The sequence below is a fragment of the Sminthopsis crassicaudata genome, chromosome 3, assembly GCF_048593235.1.
Source record: "Sminthopsis crassicaudata isolate SCR6 chromosome 3, ASM4859323v1, whole genome shotgun sequence".
NCBI lineage: Eukaryota > Metazoa > Chordata > Mammalia > Dasyuromorphia > Dasyuridae > Sminthopsis > Sminthopsis crassicaudata.
The window spans coordinates 235,679,552-235,704,391 of NC_133619.1; the positions used below are offsets into that span (position 1 = coordinate 235,679,552).

At 32.0% G+C, this 24,840-nt stretch overlaps 1 protein-coding gene across 2 annotated transcripts in view; it reads left to right on the forward strand.

The window, feature by feature from the left end:
• Positions 1 to 24,295, forward strand: part of PRKX (protein kinase cAMP-dependent X-linked catalytic subunit) — a 125,749-nt gene extending 101,454 nt beyond the window's left edge. The window contains exons 5-10 of one of the 2 annotated variants that reach the window (XM_074300202.1): positions 6,963 to 7,058; positions 15,000 to 15,057; positions 15,833 to 15,928; positions 18,087 to 18,164; positions 19,794 to 19,943; positions 22,185 to 24,295. In XM_074300202.1, the coding sequence (XP_074156303.1) occupies positions 6,963 to 7,058; positions 15,000 to 15,057; positions 15,833 to 15,928; positions 18,087 to 18,164; positions 19,794 to 19,919 (454 nt within the window). In that variant the 3' untranslated portion in view covers positions 19,920 to 19,943; positions 22,185 to 24,295. The remainder of the gene's footprint in view (positions 1 to 6,962; positions 7,059 to 14,999; positions 15,058 to 15,832; positions 15,929 to 18,086; positions 18,165 to 19,793; positions 19,944 to 22,184) is intronic. The other variant, XM_074300204.1, reaches the window with a different exon arrangement.
• The last annotated feature ends 545 nt before the right edge of the window (positions 24,296 to 24,840 follow it).

Here is a 24,840-nt window from a genome sequence, read left to right on the forward strand (position 1 = left end):
GATAGATTTTGCTTGTTATTTACTGTCAAGAACTTTATGTCAGATTTAAAATTCAAAGGAAATAATGCTGATGACAAGGATCTAAGCATTATTATTTTTAGTAGGGGTCTTTTTTGCTTCCTTTAATCACTGTGTATGATCTGATTTATCTTTCTTAATTTACTTAAAATATTGGCTTAATGAGGTCAACCTCTGATATCTCTCATTATAACATATTTCTTTAAGGTAACTTATTTACTTGCTAAGCAGGATTCAGTATATTAACTTTGTTTTTCATTGCTTACAGTAAAATGATTTTAAATATACTACAATTCAGTGAATAAAAATACCAGTATTTCACAGTGTTATTTCTTTGATTCTAGCATAGTGTTACTTTTCAATAAGTATTGTTATTCCTTCTGGCATGATTACCAGTCTTTCCCTTGGTATAAAAAATTTCCACTTCCTTTTTCAACTGCTACTAAAATATTTTTCCAATAATACTGTCATGGAATCTCTTGCTTACCAAGAACACTTTTTGGTTAATATACTCAATAACTATTTTCAGGTGTGACAAATTTTCTCCTAAAGTTTAATGCCCTATTTCTTAAATTGTTATGTTTCCACTATGTATTATTACATGTGAATACATTTGAAATAGGACCACAGCCCTAGTTTTGGTTGCTAAATAGGAAAGGGAATATTCATTATAATGCCAATAGGGGAAATTTCTCACAGATACTAAAGAAATGAATCAGTATTTAATTATTCTATGAGGTGCTAATTACATAAGATTCTGGTCACTAATGCCTGCAAAAGGAAATAATGAAACTGGAAAAACCATGATTTCAGTACTGCAATACCATCCCAACTATATGGTATACACCCACACCTTTACTTTTTTTTTATTTTTTTATTTTTTTATTTTTTGAAGCATATACTGCTAATGCATTGAAAGCTTAAAAACAAGGAATATATTTATTTTATTCGTGTCATATGCATTTGCATTTTAAAATATTGTTACACTTGATTTACATTTTCTGTCCAACTTGTCTTCCCTCTACAATGCTTTAAAAAAACAAAAACAAAAAATTCCATACCCCTTATTTTATTATTATTATTTTTTTTAGCATTACTCAATTCTTGGTTCTTTTTTTTTTTTTTTCCATTTTCCTAGCCCTGAAATCTCTCTCCCTCAACACACACACACACACACACACACACACACACACACACACACACACACACACACACACACACACTGAGGCAGTTAGGGTTAAGTGAGTTGTCCAGGGTCACACAACTAGGAAATGTTAAGTGTCTGAGGTCAGATTTGAACTCAGGTCTTCCTGACTCCTGGGCTAGTGCTCTATCCACTCTCAAGACATATATTAACATTTAGAGCTGAAAGGAACTTTAGGGAATATCTAGTCCAATAATTTTTAAATTTTACACATTAGGAAATTGAGATCTAGAGAGGTTAAGTGATTTAACCTGTCTGATGATGGCCAGCAATTCTTTTATCAACTGCCAAAAGAACACTCCTCACTCACCCTTGGATTTTTGCCTTATTTCATTACAAATTTACATTAGATTTGGGTCTTTTGAAGGGAGGAGTAGTAGAAAGTAAGGCAGGAAATAGCTTTAGTAGAATATTTCTCTTTCTGAAATCCTTAATTGTATCAAATACTTAGCTAAATTCCAGTGTTTCTCAGAGAGCCTTTATCCCTTAGTGGATGACTGTGATATGAAACTGGTATGACTGACAAAATTATTTTAGGATATCATCTTGGAATTGGTCTTTGCAATTTTAATTCTTTTTCTCTAGTTTTTCAAGAGTTACTCCCCCCTTCACAAATCTCAATTGCTATGCCCCCCCAAAAAAAATAAAAAAAAAATTGGTGGATTTTTTCCTTCCTCCCCATTGTTGAAAGGGATCATTAAAGATTCCTTCTTATTCACGTAGCATAATTATAGAGGTACTCTACAAATCTATAGTATTCTCAGCCCAATTCTTGTTTCTCTTGCCATTTTATTTTATAGCTCTTTGCTCTTCAGTGACATGAGTATGATACCTACCAGCCTTGCCTCTTGGTCTCACCGTGATCATGGACCCCAGTGTGGGGAATAGAATGTTGTGAAACCGCAACCAGACATTTAGGGGAGAACCTGAATTCTGCTAGCTGACTCCAAGTTCTTGGGCATGAGCTACTCAATACCTGATGACTGGAAATTTCAAATTCAGCCCAGCCCTTTACACTGCCCACTTCTTTTCCTTCTCATCACATCATTAAAAGTGGTGTAGAAGGCTTTGACAGGCCTTCCTTCCATCTCCAAAGATGAAGTCTCAGGGCTTTATGTGTCAATACATTCCATGCCCCTGCTGTATTTGGATATCTTAGGGCTCTTTGTATGTCTGGACCTTAACTCATTGTCTGGAACAAAGCCAAGGGCAGAGTACAGACTGTGTTGTCCTGTTTGTTAAGAGACATGTGTGAAACAGCTTGCACTATGGAATACCATGTGTTCTACTAAAAAACTCCAAAAAACTTGAAAGACAAAAAATCCTTCTAATCCTCTAAGAATTTCATAGTTTAACTTTTCTTTGCTTTTCAGGATCTTTGAGGGAGAAAAATAAGAATGTCAATGACAACGACAATAACAGTAAAAAATAAAAACTGGCATTTATATAGTGTTTCTTATATGCTGGACACTGCTTAATGGGTCACAAATACTGTTTTGGGTCTTCTTTATGAATGTGAGATATAGGTGCTATTATTATCTCCCTTTTTCTAATTGAGGAAACTGAGACAGACAAGAGTGATTTGTCCTTGGTCACACCTTAAAGTAACTGAACCTGGATTTGAATTCAAGTCTTTTGAACTGACTTTTGCAAAGTGCTTTACATACATTATTTGCTTTTCATAATGGTGAGTAGTGCTATCTCCATTGTATACCATTGAGATAATAGAGATTGGCATCTATCATTACAATAGCTAATGTCTGAGGTAGGATTGGAATGTAGATCCTTATTAGGATCCAAGTTCAAGGTTTCTTTCCTCTACACAGAAAAATGGCAGTCTTCAGGACATTTACATTGTACATTGCTGAAAGATAAGAATTCTATCACTTTTGTAATTTTATCCTTGCTTTCTAATATAATTTAAATCCCCTAGTGCCAAATACACAGTGAGTGCTTAATAAATGCTTTTAAATTAGATTATTCACATCTTGAATATGTTCCAAGTTTCCAACTCTCAACAACAAAGAACAGGATGTCATAGAATCACGGGGACTTCAGATGCCATTTAGCCCAGCTTCCAAACACTCCCCTAGAAAATTGCAGATCTAGATTTCAAAACTCCACTTTGGGACTCAAAAAACAACTCTTCCACTACAAGCTTGTTGTTTACCACAGCCCAGTGTCAGGCTCGAGACATACTTTAGATAAGAACTGCCACCACATTAGTTTGCTCAAGTCAGGATTTTAGCATGGCCTGGGTGTCTAGTCCTTGAAATGTTTGTATGGGATAGGACCGCCATCTTGTGGGCACTTTTCGGTAAAACAGGTTTTTAACTCGGCTTTTATCCCTAGATTTTTTTTATGCTCCAATTTTACAAAAAAATTTCCTATTTCTCCTCTCCTTTTTCCCATAGCTTTTTCAGATGTGTTGGTGGGGACAGCAGTTGTAACAATGACAGACCAATATGGATGTCAGAGGCCAAAAGAGCAAAATTATGTACTGTCTCTTTAGGTCCTGCTCTCTCATTCATCTGGCCTTTAATATTGTTCCTCATTTCCCTCTGAGTCTCATGCTAGCTTTTCAGTGATGTTGGCATTTTATTCCTAATCTCAGTCCCACCCTAATCTTCAGATTTATAAAATCTTTTATAGCCTATGCTATAACTTTGGACCCTGACCCCTAGAGCTCCCTCTTGAAGCCCCAGCCTATACTATAAGACCTGACACCATATGGCTCTTCTTTGGATGTGGGAGGAGAACAGTTTGACTGTGTAAAGGATACATGTATGTCTATGTACTACCCAGTCAGTCAGCCTTATGAACTAAAATCCTTCTTATCTTGTGAGGTTCTCAGCTCTTACATAAATCCTTCATAAAATCTCTGTTTCATGTGCTGCATGTACTCTTTTAAAAATATTTTTAAGATCATAGAGTTTAAAAGTCAATTAATTAAAAGTAAAAAGTTAATTTCTCCCTGTATTTCTTCCCTTCTCACTTTCAGAGATATGATTCCTTATAACCAAGACTTTTTTAGAGAAAAAGAAGAGGAAAAATCTGTAAACTGATTAATATACCCCCAAAATCTGACAAAATGTTCAATGTTCCACAGCTGTGAATCTTCCCTTTTCATTTCCCCATTTCTACCAAAGGAAAGAAAATATGTTTTCATATCTATTCTTTCAGGGACCTAGCTTGTTCTTTTTAAGTTGACAGCATTCATTTTATATTGTTTTGTGATTACTGTTCTTTTCATTTATGTTGCATAGTAGTTAGTAATCATTGTGTATAGTTTTTGGCTCTGGTTTGTATTTATTTATGTTAAGTCTTTCTTTTGTTTTGTTTCTGTATTCCTCATATTCTGACATCTACTTGACTGAAATGGCTGTTTCCAAGATTATCACTAAGTCAAGTCAACATGTATTTATTAAAAGTTTTTTATGCATCAGACACTATTGTTAAAAAGTAGGGAAATAGAAAAAGGCAAAAACAGTCCTTGTTCTCTAAGAGACCACATTCTAGTGGGGAAGATAACATGTAATAACTGTATATGTGACATATATACACAGTAAAATATAGGGTAATCTCAGAGGGAAGGTATCCAATAGTTCCTTTTTTTTCAATTTTCTCATCTGTTTGACCTTTTAGCAGTTTGTAACCCTGCTGATCACCTCCTACTTCCATCTTTTTGACTCATTCCTTCTCAGACTCTTTTATTAAATCATCCAACACTTATCAACCACTAAGAGTGGTCAACTCCAAAAGCTGGTCCTTGCCAGACACTCTTGAGAATCTTCCCCCTCCCAGATTAATTCTTTTGTGAGGGCAAAGGCATTTGTTGTCTTATTTCTTAACTATGTTTTAATTATTGGATGGACATTGCCTACTTAAAAAGGCTAAGTTCTCCCCCTTGCTTCGAGGGGATGATACATCATCCTGACATATCTTGCCACTGGATTCCAAAAGCTTGGAGGCCACTAGACTCTGTAGAACAGAGTGAGACCAAAGACTTTGCACAGATCTATTTCACTTAAATACAATTCACTTGGAAATCGAGACAACATCCTCCTGATGTCAAGGATCCCTTTTGAGAATGAAGGATATACAACAGCAACAACATTTCCTCATACTCATCCTTACTTTACTGTTCAGTAACATTTTGTTTACATTCATGTAACTCAATCTTTTTAGCTATTCTATCTAGGCTCTCTCTGGGCCTTAGATTCCTCATCTGACAATTGGGGGGGAAGAATCTACATCAGGAGCTCTTAATTTGGGAGCAGTTTATATAAAATTATTTTTCATATATTCTGTAGAATTCATTTCATATGTATGGAAAGTAGTCAATAGCAAGATAGTATTGCATTTGTTATAATTTTTAAAATATCTGTATCTATATCCATACATACACATGTGGTGTATTCGAAAGAGTTAAAAATAGACAACACACTGATGACTAAATTTATGGATACCAGATCACCTCTGGCTACTTCCAGATTCTTCCTGACAACTGGATTTCCATGAACTTGGAAAAAATGATAAATGTTTTAATATAACTAGTTTCCTCTGTTCTAGCTATTTAATTTTCTGAATTATAAATCGATATTTGGATAGGTTAGGAACTGGCCAAAGACATTAAAAAATTATTCTACTTACCTATAATAGAAGTGGCCTTAAGCTAGGTAGATTCTTAACATCAAACTCAGCATATCCAAAATAAACTTTGTTTTCTATTTGTACCTTTACTATTAAAGGTACCACCATCTTTCTACTCACCTAGATTTGAAACCCCAGAATCATCCTGTCCTTTTCATTCTTCCCACTCCCCATGTCTAATCATTTGCCAAATCTTGTCAATTATATCTTTACTCCTCATCACTCTAGTTCAGGCTGTCATTATATATCATAATAATCTCCATGTGTGCAAATTGATTTTCTTTTTTCCAATCAATTAAAAAGCATTTATAGCTACCAAGAATGAAATGATCCCCACTTGCAAAAAGCTTACATTCTAAGGAGACACAACATCTATGTAACCTAAATATATGTTAAATATAAAGAGAATAAATACAAAGTAGCTAAGATTTACTTTTTTATTTACTTTATTTTTATTTTCTTAAAAATAATAAAAGTTTGGGAGGGACTATACTAGGGTTTAGGTGGTGATTGTTGCTTCCCCCATTGTTCTTGAATAGAACCATAACATCAGGGAGGGGATGCCATGACCTGTAAGTCAATTGGATCTAAACGAGGGAGGGCAGTACAAAGTTACCTCCTCACTTTCCCTCTAAAGCCACCTGAGTTTGGTGGCAAAATATAAATCAGGACGACAAAAGTGAGAAGGCAGTGCATTTTAGACATGGACCATGTCCAGTAGAAGGGAGGGACAGGGAAGGTGGAACGTGAAGTGTCTGTCAAATCGAGAAGTTCAATTTGGCTAGATTGCAGTTGTACAATGAAGCTGAAATGACAAGTTAAAGCCAGATTGTAGAAGATTTTTTGATTGTTGGATAGAATCAAACTATTTAGATAATTTTTAGTGCTATCTTTTCTATGTATTTTGCCAGCAAGAGACAACCATTTGCAGAACTTCTTGATATAGATGATTTCAGTATGTGATGAAAAAATGCATGTGAAATAAATTACTTCCTTGCTGTTTTAGGCAAAAATAATAATCACTATGAAATAGTCATTTTTCCATACTCTTTTCTAATCTAAAAATAGTTATTTATTTTTTTAACAGATTTCCTCCATTTTTTGATGACAACCCATTTGGCATCTATCAAAAAATTCTTGCAGGCAAAATAGATTTCCCCAGGCATTTGGATCTCTATGTTAAGTAAGTAAATTGGCTCCTTTATCATTGGCTTGTTTATTTTAAGATCCTTTTAATTAAAATCACAGTTAAAACATATGTTTAACAGGATACCATATTGCAGCATCACATGTGTTATATTCAGAAATATCTGAAAAGTCATCTTTTCCATATAAAAGAAATGTTTTTAATTATTCAGTTTAATGAAGTATAACAAATTAATGATCTATCATCTTTTCATTTATTTATTTATATATTTATTTATCTACTTATTCATTTATTTATTTATTTATCCATTTATCTATCTATCTATTTACTTATTTATTTATTCATTCATTCATTCATCCATTTATTTATTTATTTGTTTGTTTGTTTGTTCGCTCATTTATTTATTTATTTATTTGCTTATTTATTTGTTTATTTGTTTGTTTGTTTGTTTGTTTGTTTATTTATTTATTTATTTGTTGTGCTTCAGTTTGCTTGAAGTCTACCAAACAAGGGTATTTAATATATTATCACATAAGTACAGGTGTTTATAGAACATTAATGGATTTTCTTAACAATACTGTTGATAGGTTCTACTTACTTTACATTTGTACTTAATATCCTAGTGGTAAAAATATTTTGTTTTTAGCAGCATTAAATGTTGGCATTTGTGTGAAAATTGGGATGTTAGTTATTTGTTATATCTCCCTCATGTGTTGGACTCATTAAATTTATAATAATTTAAAAATAGAGTGATGTACTAATTCTCTTTTTCTCTTACTGAATGAATCCCTAGTCCCTCAAACTACTACCAACCTAGACTTTTCTAGAGATTAATTTTTTGATAATATGGGATATTAATGATGATTTCTTTTTTTGTTTTTCCTTGCCTCTGTGTCTTAAAGGATTCAATGATAGTCTGGCTATATTGGTATTCATAAAATGGATGTAAAACTAGATTAAACTGTAGCAAAATTGAGAATTTCCTCCTATTTTCCCTGTAAGGGGAAAAAATTTGAAGTGGTATGTAGAAATTAACTATAGAAAAAAAAATATTTTTCATGAACAAGGGCCAGGTTGGGATGACTTTACAAACTCTGCACTTTTCAAGTGTTGCTAAGTATTGCTAAGGTTAGTCATTTTCACGAGGGGGAATATTTCTAAGCTGACAGACCTGGAGCATGAAATTCTCCATCTGCACAGCAGGTAGAGTGTTTTCCAAGGGCTGTGCAGGCTTGTGCCTTTTTCTTTTGGCCCTGGGCTTCTTTGGAAACAAATAAGTTATATTTCAAAGGCTTTAAAATTTTTTTAGTTGAGGTTTATTTTAAAGAAGGGAGAAAAAAGAAAAGAAGAAAAAAGTAGGGGGAGGGCAGAATCCAAATGAAAGGTAATACCCTTAGTTAGGGACACAAGGAAAAGCTTCACTATTCCTGTTAGTCTTTTCTGTCAAAAATGACACTTTTGTGTCTTTGCTGTTGTGAAATCTTACTTTGCAAGGGAATAAAATAAAGTAAAAAGTAGGATATTGAAAAAAAAATTACAGTTTATATAAAATTATTTTTCATATATCCTGTAGAATTCATTTCATATGTATGGAAAGTAGTCAGTAGCAAGATAGTATTGCATTTGTTATAATTTTTAAAATATCTGTATCTATATCTATACATACATATGTGGTATATTCGAAAGAGTTAAAAATAGACAACACACTGATGACTAAATTTATGGATACCAGATCACCTCTGGCTACTTCCAGATTCTTCCTGACAACTGGATTGAGGCAAAAATATGTTTAGCTGATGGGTGAACAGCTGTTGTTTTAGCCAGTGTGTATGTTGGCAGAACTTGTGCCAGAAAGGATATGCTTTTATACGTGCTTTAAATTTCTTTGTTGGAAAATATGCTTTTCATTGCATGGGATGAGAGAAGACCAGAAATTTAAATTTTTTATTATATTCCTATTGTTGGTCTCTCATATTTTATTGAATCATAAATCTATAAAATAATTATTTTGCAAAAACATCTTGTTTTTCTTCTTTGATTTTTTTTTTTCTTTAGACTTTGGCATTGTGAGTATTTTATCAATATAAATGAAATGTGTTTCATCTCAGTTAAGAAAATATAAATAATTAAGAATTGTTTTATAAGCACATTCTTTGAACACTACATGTGAATGAATACAGTTTTTTCTTATTGATAAAAGTGATATACTAATGCTAGATGGAAGTATTTAATTAAGTTTATTAAATAGGTATTTATTATTAAAAGAAATTTGTGAATTTGTTTTTGTATTTATAAAATTTGTAACTGGAAAAAAGTTCCTTAAATTTAAAAAATTAGTTTTTGTTTATTCCTCTTTTTCTAATGATTAACCAAAATAGGTTAACACCTTCCTTTTCCTCTGACAGTTCTTCCATTAATAAGTAACTTTTGCAGAATAATATTATAAAATTCAATATAGAACTTTTTAAGTGTACAAATAAAATAATTCATTTTGCAAAGTTAAAAAAATAAATTAAGAGGTCATTTGATTCATCTCCATCTCCAGGAATAAGTTTATTGAGAAATCACATTCTTTGAGTTCTATTGAAAATATCTTTGGTCTTAGAATTTTTGTCATAGAAAAACTCTGAGATTTTTGAAAGACATTCTTTGAATAGAGGCAGTGCACACACACACACACACACACACACACACACACCCCTATAAATAAATAAATAAAGATATGGATGAATCTATACATCCCCAATATAATTTTTCTCTCATTTAAACGTTTTTCTCCTTGTTTTTTTCTTTAATATAAATTGAAGATATAATCATAACCAACTATTTAATATTTATAAAGTTAATGAAAATTTAAAACTAAAAAGTCATTTCAGATTATTTGTTTTAACTCTTTTTTCACATATGAACCTTAGAGAAGTATAATTATTTGTCCAGTGTTGGATAGTGTTCAGAGAGCCATTTCTAGAAACCACATCTTTTTATTGATAGTTGCCCTTATTTAAATATATCACAGTTAAAGTATATGATTGAGATCATTAAATTCAGTCTTCTCTCACTGAGAATTAGTCATTTCCAAGTTCTTTAGATTTTTCCTTAAAAGCCATAGTTTTATTTTCTGCTGTTCTCCATATCATTGTCATGATTCTCAAGTAGATCCACTTATTAGAAAGACTTACACAATGACCAGCATTGTCATCTGGTTGTCTCATATTCCTTTATCTTCCATTTGTATTTAAATCTCTTATGCTTGTTTTTCAACTGAGACTTTTGAAGATTTGGACTTTAGTGGTGACTTTAGGGGTCTGGAGTGAAAACCTTCCTGGAGATAAAATTCAATTCATTTTAAATGACTTCAGGCCTCACTTGGACTTGAATAGACCATCCTTTTCTCCCTCAATAGACAGATAAACAGCCCCTTGCCACACACACATTTTATCTCTCTTTCAGAGTTCTCCTTCAATTTGGATGTTTGTGTCATAAGTAAGTATTTGTGGACTTGTTCTAGTCCTAGCTACTGACAAATAGAGCGCAGATGATAAATGGGTTTTGATTCTTACTAAGTCACATAATTCAAATTAGCTATCTAATTTAAATAGTTCTATACAAACTGAGAAATTGTTGACTCTGTACTTGGTTAGACAAGAAAATGATCCTGATGAATTGGCTACTCCATTTATTTTTCCCCCCAAACCTCCCAAACTACTTAAAAATTTTATTTCAATCTAATGATTGCATTGGATAGCATCTAACACCAGTTTCAAGTATATAACAATGTACACATATACCCAGAATATCATCTTATCCTATTATTATTATTATTGGCACCTAGGCAACTCAATGAAGTTAAGCACTGGGCCTGCAATTAGGAAGACCTGAGTTCAAATAGCCTTAGAGACTTACTAGCTCTGTAATCTGCCAACATACACACTGGCATAACCTTTGTTTGCTAGTTTCCTCATCTGTAAGATGGAGCTATAGTAACACCTACCCTAGAGTTGGGAGGATCAAATGAGAATATTTGTAAAGCTCTTAGGATAGTTCTTAACACATAGTAAGTGATATTATAATCCCTCCCTCCTTCTCTCTCTCTTTTCTCCCTTCCTTTCTTTCTTCCTTCTTTCTTTCCTTCCTGTCCTCCCAAAAGATATAAATGATAGCTATAACCTTTTAAATTACTTTTCTTAATTTATGAATAATGGAATTTTAGAGCTAATAAGGATCATGGTGATATTAGAAGCTAGCCTCCCACATGTTATATTTGTGATATATGAGGATCAGTGGGTTGTAATATCTCCAAAAAGCTAGTTCCTTAATAGCAGAGACTAGATCAAAACCTCCCCACTTCTGAGGTTATTAATTCACTCTTCCTTGCTTTATATTCATAAAACTTTGGGAGCAAACTTTGTCAGAGATATTTAGGAGTCATATTCATTGTGAGAATTCTAAATGCTTGCTATTTAAAATAAAACCATGATTATTGTACCTCTTATCTTCTAATACCAACTTTATACTGCAGTATATTGTTTACTAAGCACTTTCCTTCAAAATCATTTTGTAACATATTGGATTTAATATATATTTTAACATATGTAAATTGGATTGCTTGCCATCTAGGAAAGGGGATGGGGGGAAGAATGGAAAAATCTGATGTTGAAAAATTATCTATGCATATGTTTTGAAAATAAAAAGCTTAAAAAAGAAAAGAAACATAATCACTTCTGTTAGTGTACCCAGTACTTAACACAGTAGGCCTTAAAAATGCTCATGGATGGATTGATTAATTGATCTAGCTTTCCTACTCTTCCTTGCAGAGTAGCTGATAGGTAATTTATTCAATAAAACCATCATCTTCAATCTATTCAATAAAAAATAATTTTGTAAGATATTTAGTTTAAGTATTACCTTTATTTTAATGTAGGGAAAATAAGACTTGGAGGTTCCATTTTGCAGCTGAACAAACTAGTGAACAAAGGATTGATTAAAGGGCTTATCTAGGTTCCATAGTTAGTAAGTGTCTAATGCTATTTGAACTCTGGTCTTCCTGATTGCAGGAATAAAAGATGGAAACTAATCAAATCAATATTATTAGTGCCCTTGGCGGGCACAAGGCAAGGAAAAACCAAATGCAAGGAATAGAATTTTGGAGATTCATTTTATACATAATCAAGGTCATAAAACAAAGTTTGTCCTTCGGATACAGAGATGTTATCCAAGAGGTTCTGGAGAGATTTGTAAATAAGACAGGAATTTCTCTTAAGGATGTAAAATTCTATTAATCATTTGTGTCTCAGGTTATCTCCTTTAACCTCTCCTAAGACAGGAATTTCCTCTTAATCATTTGTATCTTGGGTTATCTCCTTTTAACCTCTTCCATTACACTCATCATTTCTATGCATTTCTAGACCAGTACTCATCAGTATTCATATTTATTGCCTTCCCTTCTTTAGAATGCAAGCTCCTAACCTAGTGTTTGACAAACCCAAGGACCCCAGCCTTTGGGATAAGAACTCAATGTTTGACAAAAAATGCTGGGAAAATTGGAAATTAGTATGGCAGAAACTAGGCATTGACCCACACTTAACACCGTATACCACGATTAGGTAAAAATGGGTTCATAACCTAGGCATAAAGAATGAGATTATAAATAAATTAGAACATAGGATAGTTTACCTCTCAGACCTGTGGAAGAGGAAAGAATTTATGTCCAAAGAAGAACTAGAGATCATTATTGATCACAAAGTAGAAAACTTTGATTATATCAAATTGAAAAGTTTTTGTACAAACAAAACTAATGCAGATAATATTTGAAGGGAAACAATAAACTGGGAAAACATTTTTACAGTCAAAGGTTCAGATAAAGGCCTCATTTCCAAAATATATAGAGAATTGACTCTAAGATATAAGAAATCAAGCCAATCTCCAATTGATAAATGGTCAAAGGATATGGACAGATAATTCTCGGATTAAGAAATTGAAACTGTTTCTAGTCATATGAAAAGATGCTCCAAGTCATTATTAATCAGAGAAATGCAAATTAAGAAAACTATGAGATACCACTACACACCTGTCAGATTGGCTAGAATGACAGGGAAAGGTAATACAGAATGTTATAGAGGATGTAGGAAAAAAGGGACACTGATTGCATTGTTGGTGGAGTTGTGAATATATCCAGCCATTCTGGAGAGCAATTTGGAACTATGCTCAAAAAGTTATCAAACTGTGCATACCCTTTGATCCAGCAGTGTTGCTGCTGCGTATATATCCCAAAGAGACCTTAAAGAAGGGACAGGGACCTGTATGTGCAAGAATGTTTGTGGCAGCCCTCTTTGTAGTGGCCAGAAACTGTAAACTACGTGGATGCCCATCAATTGGAGATTGGCTGAATAAATTGTGGTATATGAATATTATGGAATATTATTGTTCTGTAAGAAATGACCAACAGGATGATTTTAGAAAGGCCTGGAGAAACTTACATGAACTGATGTTGAGTGAAATAAGCAGAATCAGGAGATTGTTGTATATTTCAACAATAATACTATATGATGATCGATTCTGATGGATATGGTCATTTTCAACAATGAGATGAACCAAATCAGTTCCAATAGAGCAGTTATGAACTGAACCAGCTACACTCAGCGAAAGAACTCTAGGAGATGACTATGAACTACTACATAGAGTTCCCAATCCTTCTAATTTTGTCCGCCTGCATTTTGGATTTCCTTCACAGGCTAATTGTACCCTATTTCAAAGTCCGATTTTTTTTTTTTTTTTTCGTACAGCAAAACAACTGTTTGGTCATGTATACATATATTGTATTTAATTTATACTTTAACATTTAACATGTATTGGTCGACCTGCCATCTGGGGGAGGGAGGAAGGAGGGGAAAAATTGGAACAAAAGATTTGGCAATTGTCAATGTTGTAAAATTACCCATGCAAATATCTGGTAAATAAAAACTATTAAAAAATGCAAGCTCCTTTGAAGGTAGACAATATTTTCATAATATATTTGTGTCCTAGAACTTCAGAAGCATGTAAGTGCTTAATAAATATTTTTTCATCAGTTTGTCTTTCAGTCACAGTTACACAACCAATAAAATCAGAGACAATAGTTAAAACCAGGTTTCTAATTATCAAGTCTCTTTTCTGTCATTTTAATTGTCATTTAAATGAAATAATTTTAGAAAGGAATGCCATTATTGATCCATGTTCCAGCATGGTTCTCTTACTAGTTCATCCTTTATATTTTTGTAATATTGAGTAGAAAGTTTAGACCATTACTTTCCATTTCTGTCAAAACTAACTGCATTTGTTTTGAAACTGTTCAGAATATTTGTTTACAGGTTTGGAACATGTAATTGAACATGCAGGCTTAGGTTTTGTCTTCAAAGTTTTTATTTTGTGAGTAGGTTGTACTCCCCATGAAAATACTATAAATAAACAAATAGATCCATGGATAAAGGGCTTGTTTAAAACAGTTGTCTTATTTTACAAAGAATGGTAGATGAGTATGTTTATTCTGGTGTGTTTTGTTTTGTTGTAGTTTTGGTTTTGGTTTTGCAAGGCAATTGAGATTAAGTGACTTGCCTAGGGTCATTCAGCTAATAAGTGACTTCAGGGCCTGTGCTTTATCCACTGCACTACCTAACTGCCTCTGATATGTTCATTCTAAAAGAGATATTTCACTGTGTTATCTGAAGGACAGACTAATTTTCATATCCCAAATTTGCATTTTTGAAAAGTGAAAATCACGTTAGCCAGGCTCAGTAAATGAATTATTTATGACCTTTAGAAGAACTTAATAATAGAAAAATTTGTACTAAAGGAAAACGCAAACACTAACAAATCTATTCTCTTCTGTTATGTGCCAATTTTTTATTCTGTAGTTGTATGTTAAAGTGTGTTGTATTTGTTTTAGAAAACAAAAACAAAAGTAACAATTGTTAATACTTTTTTTTCTTCTTATGATAATAGAGACCTTATTAAGAAACTTCTTGTGGTAGATAGGACAAGACGACTAGGAAACATGAAGGTCAGTATTTCATTATTCAAATATTAAATAATATTCTGCATGAGAATGATTGAATTATATCCTACCATTTACACCCATGAAAGTCAACTAAATGGAAAGGCCCATATATTTGGAGGGTTCAAACTTGATGTGGTTTGTTCTTGGTCATTTCCATCATTTTCTGACCCTGCTACAGAGCTTTTGGAAATGAAGGTCATGAAAAAATGATACCAGAATAGTTCAGACAAGTGTTGATTTGTCAGTAAATCATTATTTTAAATTTCTTAGGCATGCCATTTTAAAATTATGGTTTTATTTGGGAGAGAAATGCATGAATTTCTATTGTGATTTTAAAACTGAAGTTCTAAATGAAGTTATATGTAGTGTATATGTATAAATATATACAAAACACATTAAATGTACATATATATGTGTATGTATGAGAATTTACATAACAATATTACCAGCCATTATCATTCAATTCACATTATTTTGTAGCACATCTACAAAAAGATTTGGACAAGCTTAAGATGAACTAAATGTTGCCCAAATGAAATTAAAAGGGGGTAAATATAAAGTTTTGCCATTGAGCTTTAAAAGGCAACTGTAACAACAGGGTAGAGTAAAGTAAAATATAGCTTATGTGCAAAGGCTTTGGGGTAAATAAGTTCCATATGATGAAATGATAGCTAAAAGAGCTAATAAGTTCATGGATTGCCTATCATCCAGAAGGCATGTCTCATGGTCAGACCACGTCTTGAGTTATTGTGTTCAGTTCTGGGTTTCACATTTTAAGGAGGACATTGACAAGCTAGAATGTGTACAGAAGAAGATGACCAGAATGGTGAAGGGGACTGGAAACCATGCTATACAAGGATCAGTTGAAAGAAAGGTTGGTTAGCCTGAAAAAGACATGGGGGTAAGGGGGAGAACAAAAGTTGTCTCTAAATATTGAAGTGTTATTATGTGGAAGAATAATTAGACTTGTTATGCTTGACCTCAGGAGCAAAACAAGTACCAATGAATGGAGAAATTATACAGGCAGTTGGTTAAAGTGTCAGGGGAAAAAAAAAAAAAAAACAACAAAAAAAAACGCCCGAACACTTAGAACTCTGGAAAAGACTGTCCTATCTTATGGGAATACAGTAAATTCCTCAGTACTGCAGCTCTTTATGCAGAAGCTAGATTACCACTTGGGGATTTTGAAGAGGATTTATGCTCAGAATATTTATATGAGATGACTTCTTAGGTACCTAGCTATGAAAATTAAACTACTGTTTTAAAATTACTTTTATTTATAAATCCAGAGCAAAATATATACCATTCAAAAAGACTTTTATAAAATTTAAAAAAAATCTGCATATCACTATTTATTTACTTTTGGTCTTTGAAAACAGAAATTATTTATGAAATATTCATACTTTGATGAAAATCTATTAATAGTACTTGATGCTTTTAAGGGTCTCTCCTTCCTTAGTATTGAAGCATATTTTCTCTATATATTTGATATGTAGTTGTAAAACTATATCTTGGCTCTTTGAAATACTGTCTTCATAAATGTTAATCATCTTTGATTGGCTTATTGCACATTTAGTTGAATATGAATCTATTTACCACTTCAATTATCTTTTGTTGAAATTGCATATGTTTTTTTAAGTTTCATGAGGAAAAGGACTATTTCATAATAGCACTTAGCTATTAGTAGGTACTTAAAAAGTTCTTGATTCATTGATCTAATCTTTCCTGAGAAAAACTAAATATCTCTAATAATTTATATTAAAAGCTAAAAAAATATTATTAGTTAAAAGAACGATACGGAAATATGATTTTATGCTTCATTTCTAAGGTGAAATGCCAGCCATATTTTATGCCCTGATTTGTAATGTTTCTTTAATGAAAGTGGTGTCTAAGACCTGTGTATAATAATTATTTTTTCAGAGTATATTCACCATTACAATATAATTGAGACACTGTTTTAGGAATTAAAAAAAAAAATCTTATTTTCCAGTGTGAATAGAGTGCATAAATTTGCTAATTATTCTTCCACATCCTGGGTTCCAGGACTGAATTTATTTATACCTTGGAGAATACAATTTAAAATTTTTAAAGAAAAACAACTGAAAATAGGTTACTATATTGTTCAGCATTTTCCACCTCCATTTTGTAATTTTTTTTTCTAATTTTACATGATGTTGTTAATGCTAGTTATATATAGCTGTGGCAGAGATTTTTTAGAGTAGGGAAGTAAATAATCTGCCCTTTTAACACAAGTATCAATATTAATATAATAAAAGGATTTCATACTTCAATGTAGGTATTAGATTAATTGACCCTTTTAGATCTTTAATAGCTGTGAAGTTATGAAAATTTCTGGATTTTTAGCTTCTGTTTGTTTATAGATTCAGGAGTCCTTCTTAATTTTCTCCCCTTTGCAAACCATTATTTTCTTTGTGTAGTAACAGACAAAGATTAAGGCACAAAACTTTTACAAAAATACTAAGTAACTGTGTCACAATCCTACAACTTAGCTATAAAGTAGAGGGGAATTTTAAAGTCTCTGAACTGTAACACTGTATTACTCTTTGTTTAAAATAACTTTTTTTTCTGAAAAAAATTCTTAGTTTGAGATAAAATCTACCCTGGATCTTAGAAGAGGCTAGACTTTATGTTCCATTAGTGAACATTTTATAAGAAAAAAGTTTCAATTCTCCTACTCAACCCATTCACTCTCCACTTATCTCTATGGCCTTTATGTTGGTGAATTAAGTCATGGGGATTGGAGCAGTAAAGGACTAACAGTGGAATTGGGGGAGGTACAGGCTCATTCAGACTTATACCAAATGCTGACTTTTTCCACTTTCCCATTAGAAGATATAGGAGGAGCTAATATAGTTTGAAAACCATATGGACTTTGATTTTCAATTTTCAAAAGTTTTCCTATTATTTTAAGTCTTAAATTGATATTGACATGTCCCACATCACTAGTTACTTATCTTTAGTGATGGCATATTATTATCTTTGTATTTTTGCCTTCTCTACTTTTTTTGAAGAATGGAGCAGATGATGTGAAAAGGCACCGATGGTTCAGGTCTGTGGACTGGGATGCTGTACCCCAGAGAAAACTGAAGGTAAAAAAATTTGGGCTTAAATAATATAATATTCATTTTTGGCTAGCTAGTTTTGGTTGCCAAGACTAATAATAAATAGTTTATAACTCATATCAGTGTTACATAGTTGAATTGAAAAAGCAAAATTGACTGAAAAAAAATTAAGATATTCTCAAGCTTGTTCATTTTTTAATCCAGGTTTATTATTCATACAATACTAAAACTAAAGACCTAATATGTACTAAAGAACAACATTTTTAGAAAAGCATTTAGTGGACTACCTCCTAAGGTTTATACAACTTAGGGGAAATTATTAACAAATACAACTGGTAGGATCTCTAGGGCAACATTCATTTTAAATGTTTCATGGTACTAATGAATAGCTGAATTTATCCAAATCAAACTGTATCTTTACATCTGAATAGGAATCATTTTAGAACAGAGAGTATTACACTGAACAGACAAAGTAAATCTCATTGTATGGCTTACTAGGATTAAATATTCAAATCTTCAATGTACCACTTAATTTGCTTTTCAGGGACATCTATAATTTAGACTTTCTTGCAATACCTGGAAGCTTCAGAGCTCATAATTCCTCAGTTGTATGAAACTTTTTTACCAAGTTCTGTGTATAGTACATATCTAGACATGTATTAGTATTAATTAAATATGCTATTGCTATAGATACTTGAGAACTATATATATACATATATAATGTATGTATGTGTATACACACACACACACACGTACACATATTGCAGGTGTTCTGACCTTAAAGAATTCCATTGGTAACTGAATAAAGTAACAAAGAATCTTCTATATTGAAACCCTCCATTGCCATAATTTTTGCCAGTATTTTTTTCATTTATTTATTTATAAACTTAGTTTTACAGAAATGTAGAAAATGTGTAGAAATTTAATTAAAGTCAAATAGGTAGGCTTAAAGGTGATCCATTTTAATGATCTAAAGTCCTTTATAGACTATAATAAAAACAAAACTCAAAACCAAAAGTTGAAGATTTCCCAGTCAGAGGCACAATTTCTAAGAAATGCTCAAGGCAAATTTTTAAATGGTTCAACTCTCCCCTCACCAAGTTTTGGGTTCTTTCCATCAGAACCTCATGTCCCTTAGTTCTTCGTGCCTGAATAAACATTGTTCCTAACAGCTATTTAATAGTATCATTTAATGTAAAACTATCATTTTCATATTTTAAAAAATTACTTATTTTTTGTTTATATTACATTACTTTCAACTAGAATAGTTTTAGGTGAGTGCAGCAAAACATTTATTGGGTGCCTGCTGTGTACATGACATACAGAGATAGAAAATAAATAATTTCTGCTTTGTGCTGTAATACATTGTGCTAGAGTACAGGCCAAGATGGTATGTCTGTCATTTGAGGGCCTGCTTAGCAAACTTCTGGGCAACTCAAGACTAAGCTAGCAATTAAATGTGTTTTTGAATTACAACAAATCTTGAAGGCTATTTACTAAGTCTGCTTTGGTGGAAAGAGAAACCATATGGACAAGTGATCCAAGTATTGGAAAGTAGTCCATGTTTTCCCAGAACAGCATCAGTAAACTAATATTCCAGTTTTAAATTATAAAGTTTGCTTTTCTTTTAAAACTTTGTTTGGCATATTTCCTTAGCCTCCTATAGTGCCGAAGGTTTCCAATGATGGTGATACATCTAATTTTGAAGCTTATCCTGAAGATGACTGGAATAAGACACCACCTGTGCCTCCTAAGGACTTAGAAATCTTTAAGAATTTCTGAGTACAGGGAATCACATATGGAAAGGTATATCTTTATTTGCCATGTACTTTTTATAGTGTTTCTCTTAACATTTTAAACCATAACCCATGGAATAAAGTTTTGTTTTCCTGCCTATTAAATGGTTAAGTAGCCATTGAATAGGATGGTAAGAAGTATATATGGAATTCAATATTTTGATGTGCAAACTTTCCAGCATGATTCTGATTCATTTAAAAAATATCAAGTCTTGCTCTTTTCACTTAACTACTGGTTTTAGAAGTTTTTTCTCTTGTTAATTGGAATTGAGCAAGCATATTTACTCTTGTGAAATGTGTAAATAAAAAAAAAGTGAGATTGTTTTTATATTTATTCAAAGATAAACACAGGTTATAGAACATCTTCTGTTATATATCTATACCCGAAGATATCCTGCAATCATACTTCTGTATAGATTGTATTAAATGAAATCCACAATTTTTGAATGAGCATTAACTCATTACTGTGTATCAGTAATTATTACACAGTAAAAGATTACTGTGAACAGTGTCTAGGTATTTAATAGAGGCTTCACTGTATTACCTACTTTTCTACTTATTCCATTTATACCAGTTTGCCTGTATTTGTTGTAACAATTTAGTTATGTTAAATATGCAGCAAAGAATAGGAAAATATCTTATCTCTTGAAATGACTAACATTTTGCTTGATAAAGTTTGATCATTTTTACGATGGTGACTAATGGTGACTTAAAATGAAGAAGAGCTTGATTTGTGTGTGTGTGTTCCTTTTTTATTAGGTCGTACAAAACTTCTAAACTTTAAAGTGTTAGTACTGAAATCACAACATGGTCTTAAAATCTGTTTACTTTGTGTCTGTTTAATTTTTTCTTTTCTTTATTCAATAGCTCATTCTTTTGCCATCGTATTTAAGCCAGGAAAAGTCTAGAATGATTAAAATTAGTTTTAAATACATGTATGAGGACAGAGAAAACTTTTGAATAATGTATATTTGATAAATCCATGACACCTTTCCCTGCATATTTGTAACATAAACTTTTATCAGTATGAGATGAGAAGGAATTCTGTTATAATTCACAAAAAATACTGTCCTTCTTATAGTGACACAACAGTGTATCTTGCTTTATACATTGAATGTGTTCTTAGAAAATTGGGTAAATAATAAATTTTTGTATATAATCATTTTAAATAAACTAAATGAGTTCCTGTTTGAATTTCTTTTAAAAAAAAAATCTTTCAGTGGAATTTAAAGTATCCTTCTGTAGAAGATCATTAACCCTAAATCAATAAATCTAGATTTTGCTGTATTTAAAATGATAAGGAAGGATACCACTATATTATAATGTATATAAATGATTTCAATAAAGGTAATATCTTTTGTTGAGCTGAACAATTCAGAGGGTTAGTTTCAGATTAGTTGACTCTTTTAAGATTTCATAAAAGATCCTTTCTATGAAAAACAAAATCTGTTGGATAAGAATTAGATCCGTTTTTTCATTGATATATTGAAGAGGGATCTTACCATTACAGAGGACCATCTTTACTGTCATTTGGAATTGTAATGTCTCTGCCAGCCAAATTCCTGCCTAGAACATTGAGAGGATAAGTGACTTGCCTGAGGTCACACAAATTTATGTCATAGGTGGAATTTGATCCTAGTTCTTCTCCATGGCTTCCTGGCCAGCTCTCTATGCACTATGTCATGATTCTTCACAAATAGGAAACCCAGAATTAAAGTCAGTTACAGTTTTCAAAGCATAGTTGCTAAGTGTTTGAATTAATTGTTCGCCTTGCTTTTCTCTATAACATTTCTCATCATCTCCATTGTGTTTCTATGAATTGGGCTAGGAGGGTCAGGAGAGGGAAGAAGAAGGAAAAAATGCTCAAATTACTCCATTATTTACTTGATTTTAAAAATTCTTAGTAGCTCTGTTGAATTATTAACAAGGACATGACATTGAAACATCTAAAGCAAAGAAATGAATGTCATTTATTTGTACAACTTCCCTTATTAATATTAGTGTTCAGTTTTGTGGATAAATATCAAATTTTAAAACCTATTTTTTTCAGATTTTTAATTTTGCCTTGATGGTTATTAGTTCCCTTAACTACTAGTTTTAGAAGTGTTTCCTCCTGTTCATTGAAATTGTGAAAATAATTCTGAAACTTTTTGCCTTTCCATTTTACTGCTTTGAAAAAAAGGAGCTCAAACATTAGCTGATGATTGGAAAACTAACAAAAATTCTTTGTATTTGTGCCATTGAATGTCAGAAACTGGAAGAAGATGTGGAATGGTCTGAGCACATTTGAAAAAAAGAACTGGGCATCTGCCAACATGAAGAAATTCTTTCATATGGATGAGGAATTTTCCACACTCATATATGCACATATTTATATAAAATGAAATTGGATGGCTGGTGAAGTTTAATTTTAATTGTATAAATCTGGCATTAGTTGAACAATTGTTACTACAGAAAATCTACTTAGTAGTAGTAGATTATTTGATTAAATTGCTTAGTTTAGATCCTTTAGGTTAGTGTTACTTTCCTGCTATGCCAGATCCTTTTTTTTTTTTTTTTGTCTTTTGCTTTATCTCATAGACTTAACTTTATAAGTTTATACTAAACTTGCAACATTGTAAGCACAAATTAGTATGTATGTATATAAAGAAAACAAAATCAACCTAAGCACAGGGATTGTGCAAAGATGTAAATGTTTGTACTTTGCAGAGTCTATGATTTTTATTTTTCAGATTTTTTTTTCAAGATTCTCTTCTTTAGGGAGATAAAACTTTTAAAGGACAAATATGTTTTTCTTCATCTTAAACATTTTATAATTCTTTGTATAAAAAAGGAAAGAAATTGTTAAGATTTGTCATTAAAATGTCCAGTGCTTCATGTCTGTAACTGTAGTACTTGAAAATCTGAGAAAAGGGGACAAGGTACAAGTTTCATCTTTAATTCACGAAAGCCCTATTGATTCATGAGTGTTCAAAAAACAGTGTCTTGGAAATATTTAACTTACTTTTATGCTCTATGGATCCTGCTGTGTACTAGAACTTCTACTGATTTAAAGTTGAAATATAAATCTGGCAAATAATACAGTGCCCAAGACCATGAGCTCCATTATTTTTAGCCACAGGTAGAGTTCCTTTAATTTAGGAAGGAGAGAAGAACCTCACAAGTGACAAGATGTAAACATCCATTGTACCATGTTAAAAATTACCACAGATCTAACTTCTATTTAATTCTGCAAATGCAGCCTTTATGCTTCTTGAAGATCACTTAGGGTTTTATGGTATTATTAGGTAGTGAAATTGAGCTCCTAGATAGACATCACAACAATGTACATAAATAAAAAGTTTTCCTTTTTTGAATGTGTATTTTATGATAGCCAGATGGTAAGGTGATACTTAGGGTTGAACTGCAAAAAATGGACCAAAGCAGGTGTTCATCTCAGAAATAAGGAGCTTATAGAATTTCTGGGAAGTAGCATGCAGATTTCTGCTCACAGTTCACTTCATTTTAAAGCATTCCAAATTCCTCCTACACTCTTCTTCCTTTTCTTACTGTTCTTAAATTTCCTGGAAATCTCCAAAACCTGTTTTACCCAGCAAAATATAATAAATCTAGTTTGCAAAATCCTGTTATTAATCTGTCAGCAGTTGTGTATTCCAATTATGTCCTATCCCTACTTGAGAAGTAAACTCAGCAAGCTTTTTCATTAAGAATATTTCAATACTAAGGCTGTTTCATACACATATATGCATAATAAATGCATAAACACATGTACATATATCTATATATAATATCAATGTGGTATGTGTATGTATGTATGTGTGTACATCCACACAAATATCCACACACAATGTTTTAAAATATAAGAGAAAGCATTAATTAGATTCAAGTAGCAAAGAGCAGTTATTCATGTGAATAAATTCTATAAAATGAACTAGATTCAGGAAGTGAACAGAATGTTGAGTATTGCAATTTCTCCCTTACACCTCCCCCCCCATCACCAAATGTTTATTTTCTACATACTAAAGAAATTTAGCAAATAAGACTCATGTAAGTGAAAAATGAGAGTGTGCTTCTCAATTTGCTCTCCCCTAAAGTGCCTAACTCACTGTGCATTTAAAACATTATTTAATAAATCCATTAGATTTGTATGTTATGCAGGAAAAATTTTTTTTTTAATCCACAGGCACCATTTTATAAGACAGTGCAGTGGAAGAGATGTACTTTTTATGGATCTTCCTAGTAAGTCTCAGATATATTCTGGTCCAGTGATTTTGATGGTTTCTTATTGTGATACTCATTTGACCCAGAGATTGGTTTCTGAGTAGCAAAATTTCAGAAGAAAAAAAAAAAACTAAAACAAAACATCATGTTTAAGCTCAATAGCTGAGATGAGGTTTTTAATGTACTTGGAAATGAACTAACTTCAGACAGTTTTCTAAATGCCTTGAGAGAAATATGATCTATGAAAAAACAAATCATTGTCCCATTCTAAATCATCAAACTTAGGGATTCCAAATAAACAATACTAAAAATTAAAGATCTGTGTTCAGCAAAATTCTATATAGAACAAATAGCCTATTGAGAAAAATTGTTAATATAAATTTCATCCATAGAACTGTGTAGAATTTAGTCTTTATTTCCCCTAATGTTAGGTATTAAGATCAAGGCCAAAGGTTGCTAGAGATTCAACAATCAGTTTCTAAGGTAAAATGTGATCTAACCTTAAAAAACAAAATCAATAAAATGACTGCCATAGTTTATTGAGATAAAAACTTTGAGCTACCAGAAGTGATAATCTAAGTCTAGTGCCACTTGACTCTTTAATCACATTTATTCTTTAGGAACTTTTTCTTTTAAAACCTTATACAGAACAATTTGTTTTGAGTACAACTTTAAACTGTACATAA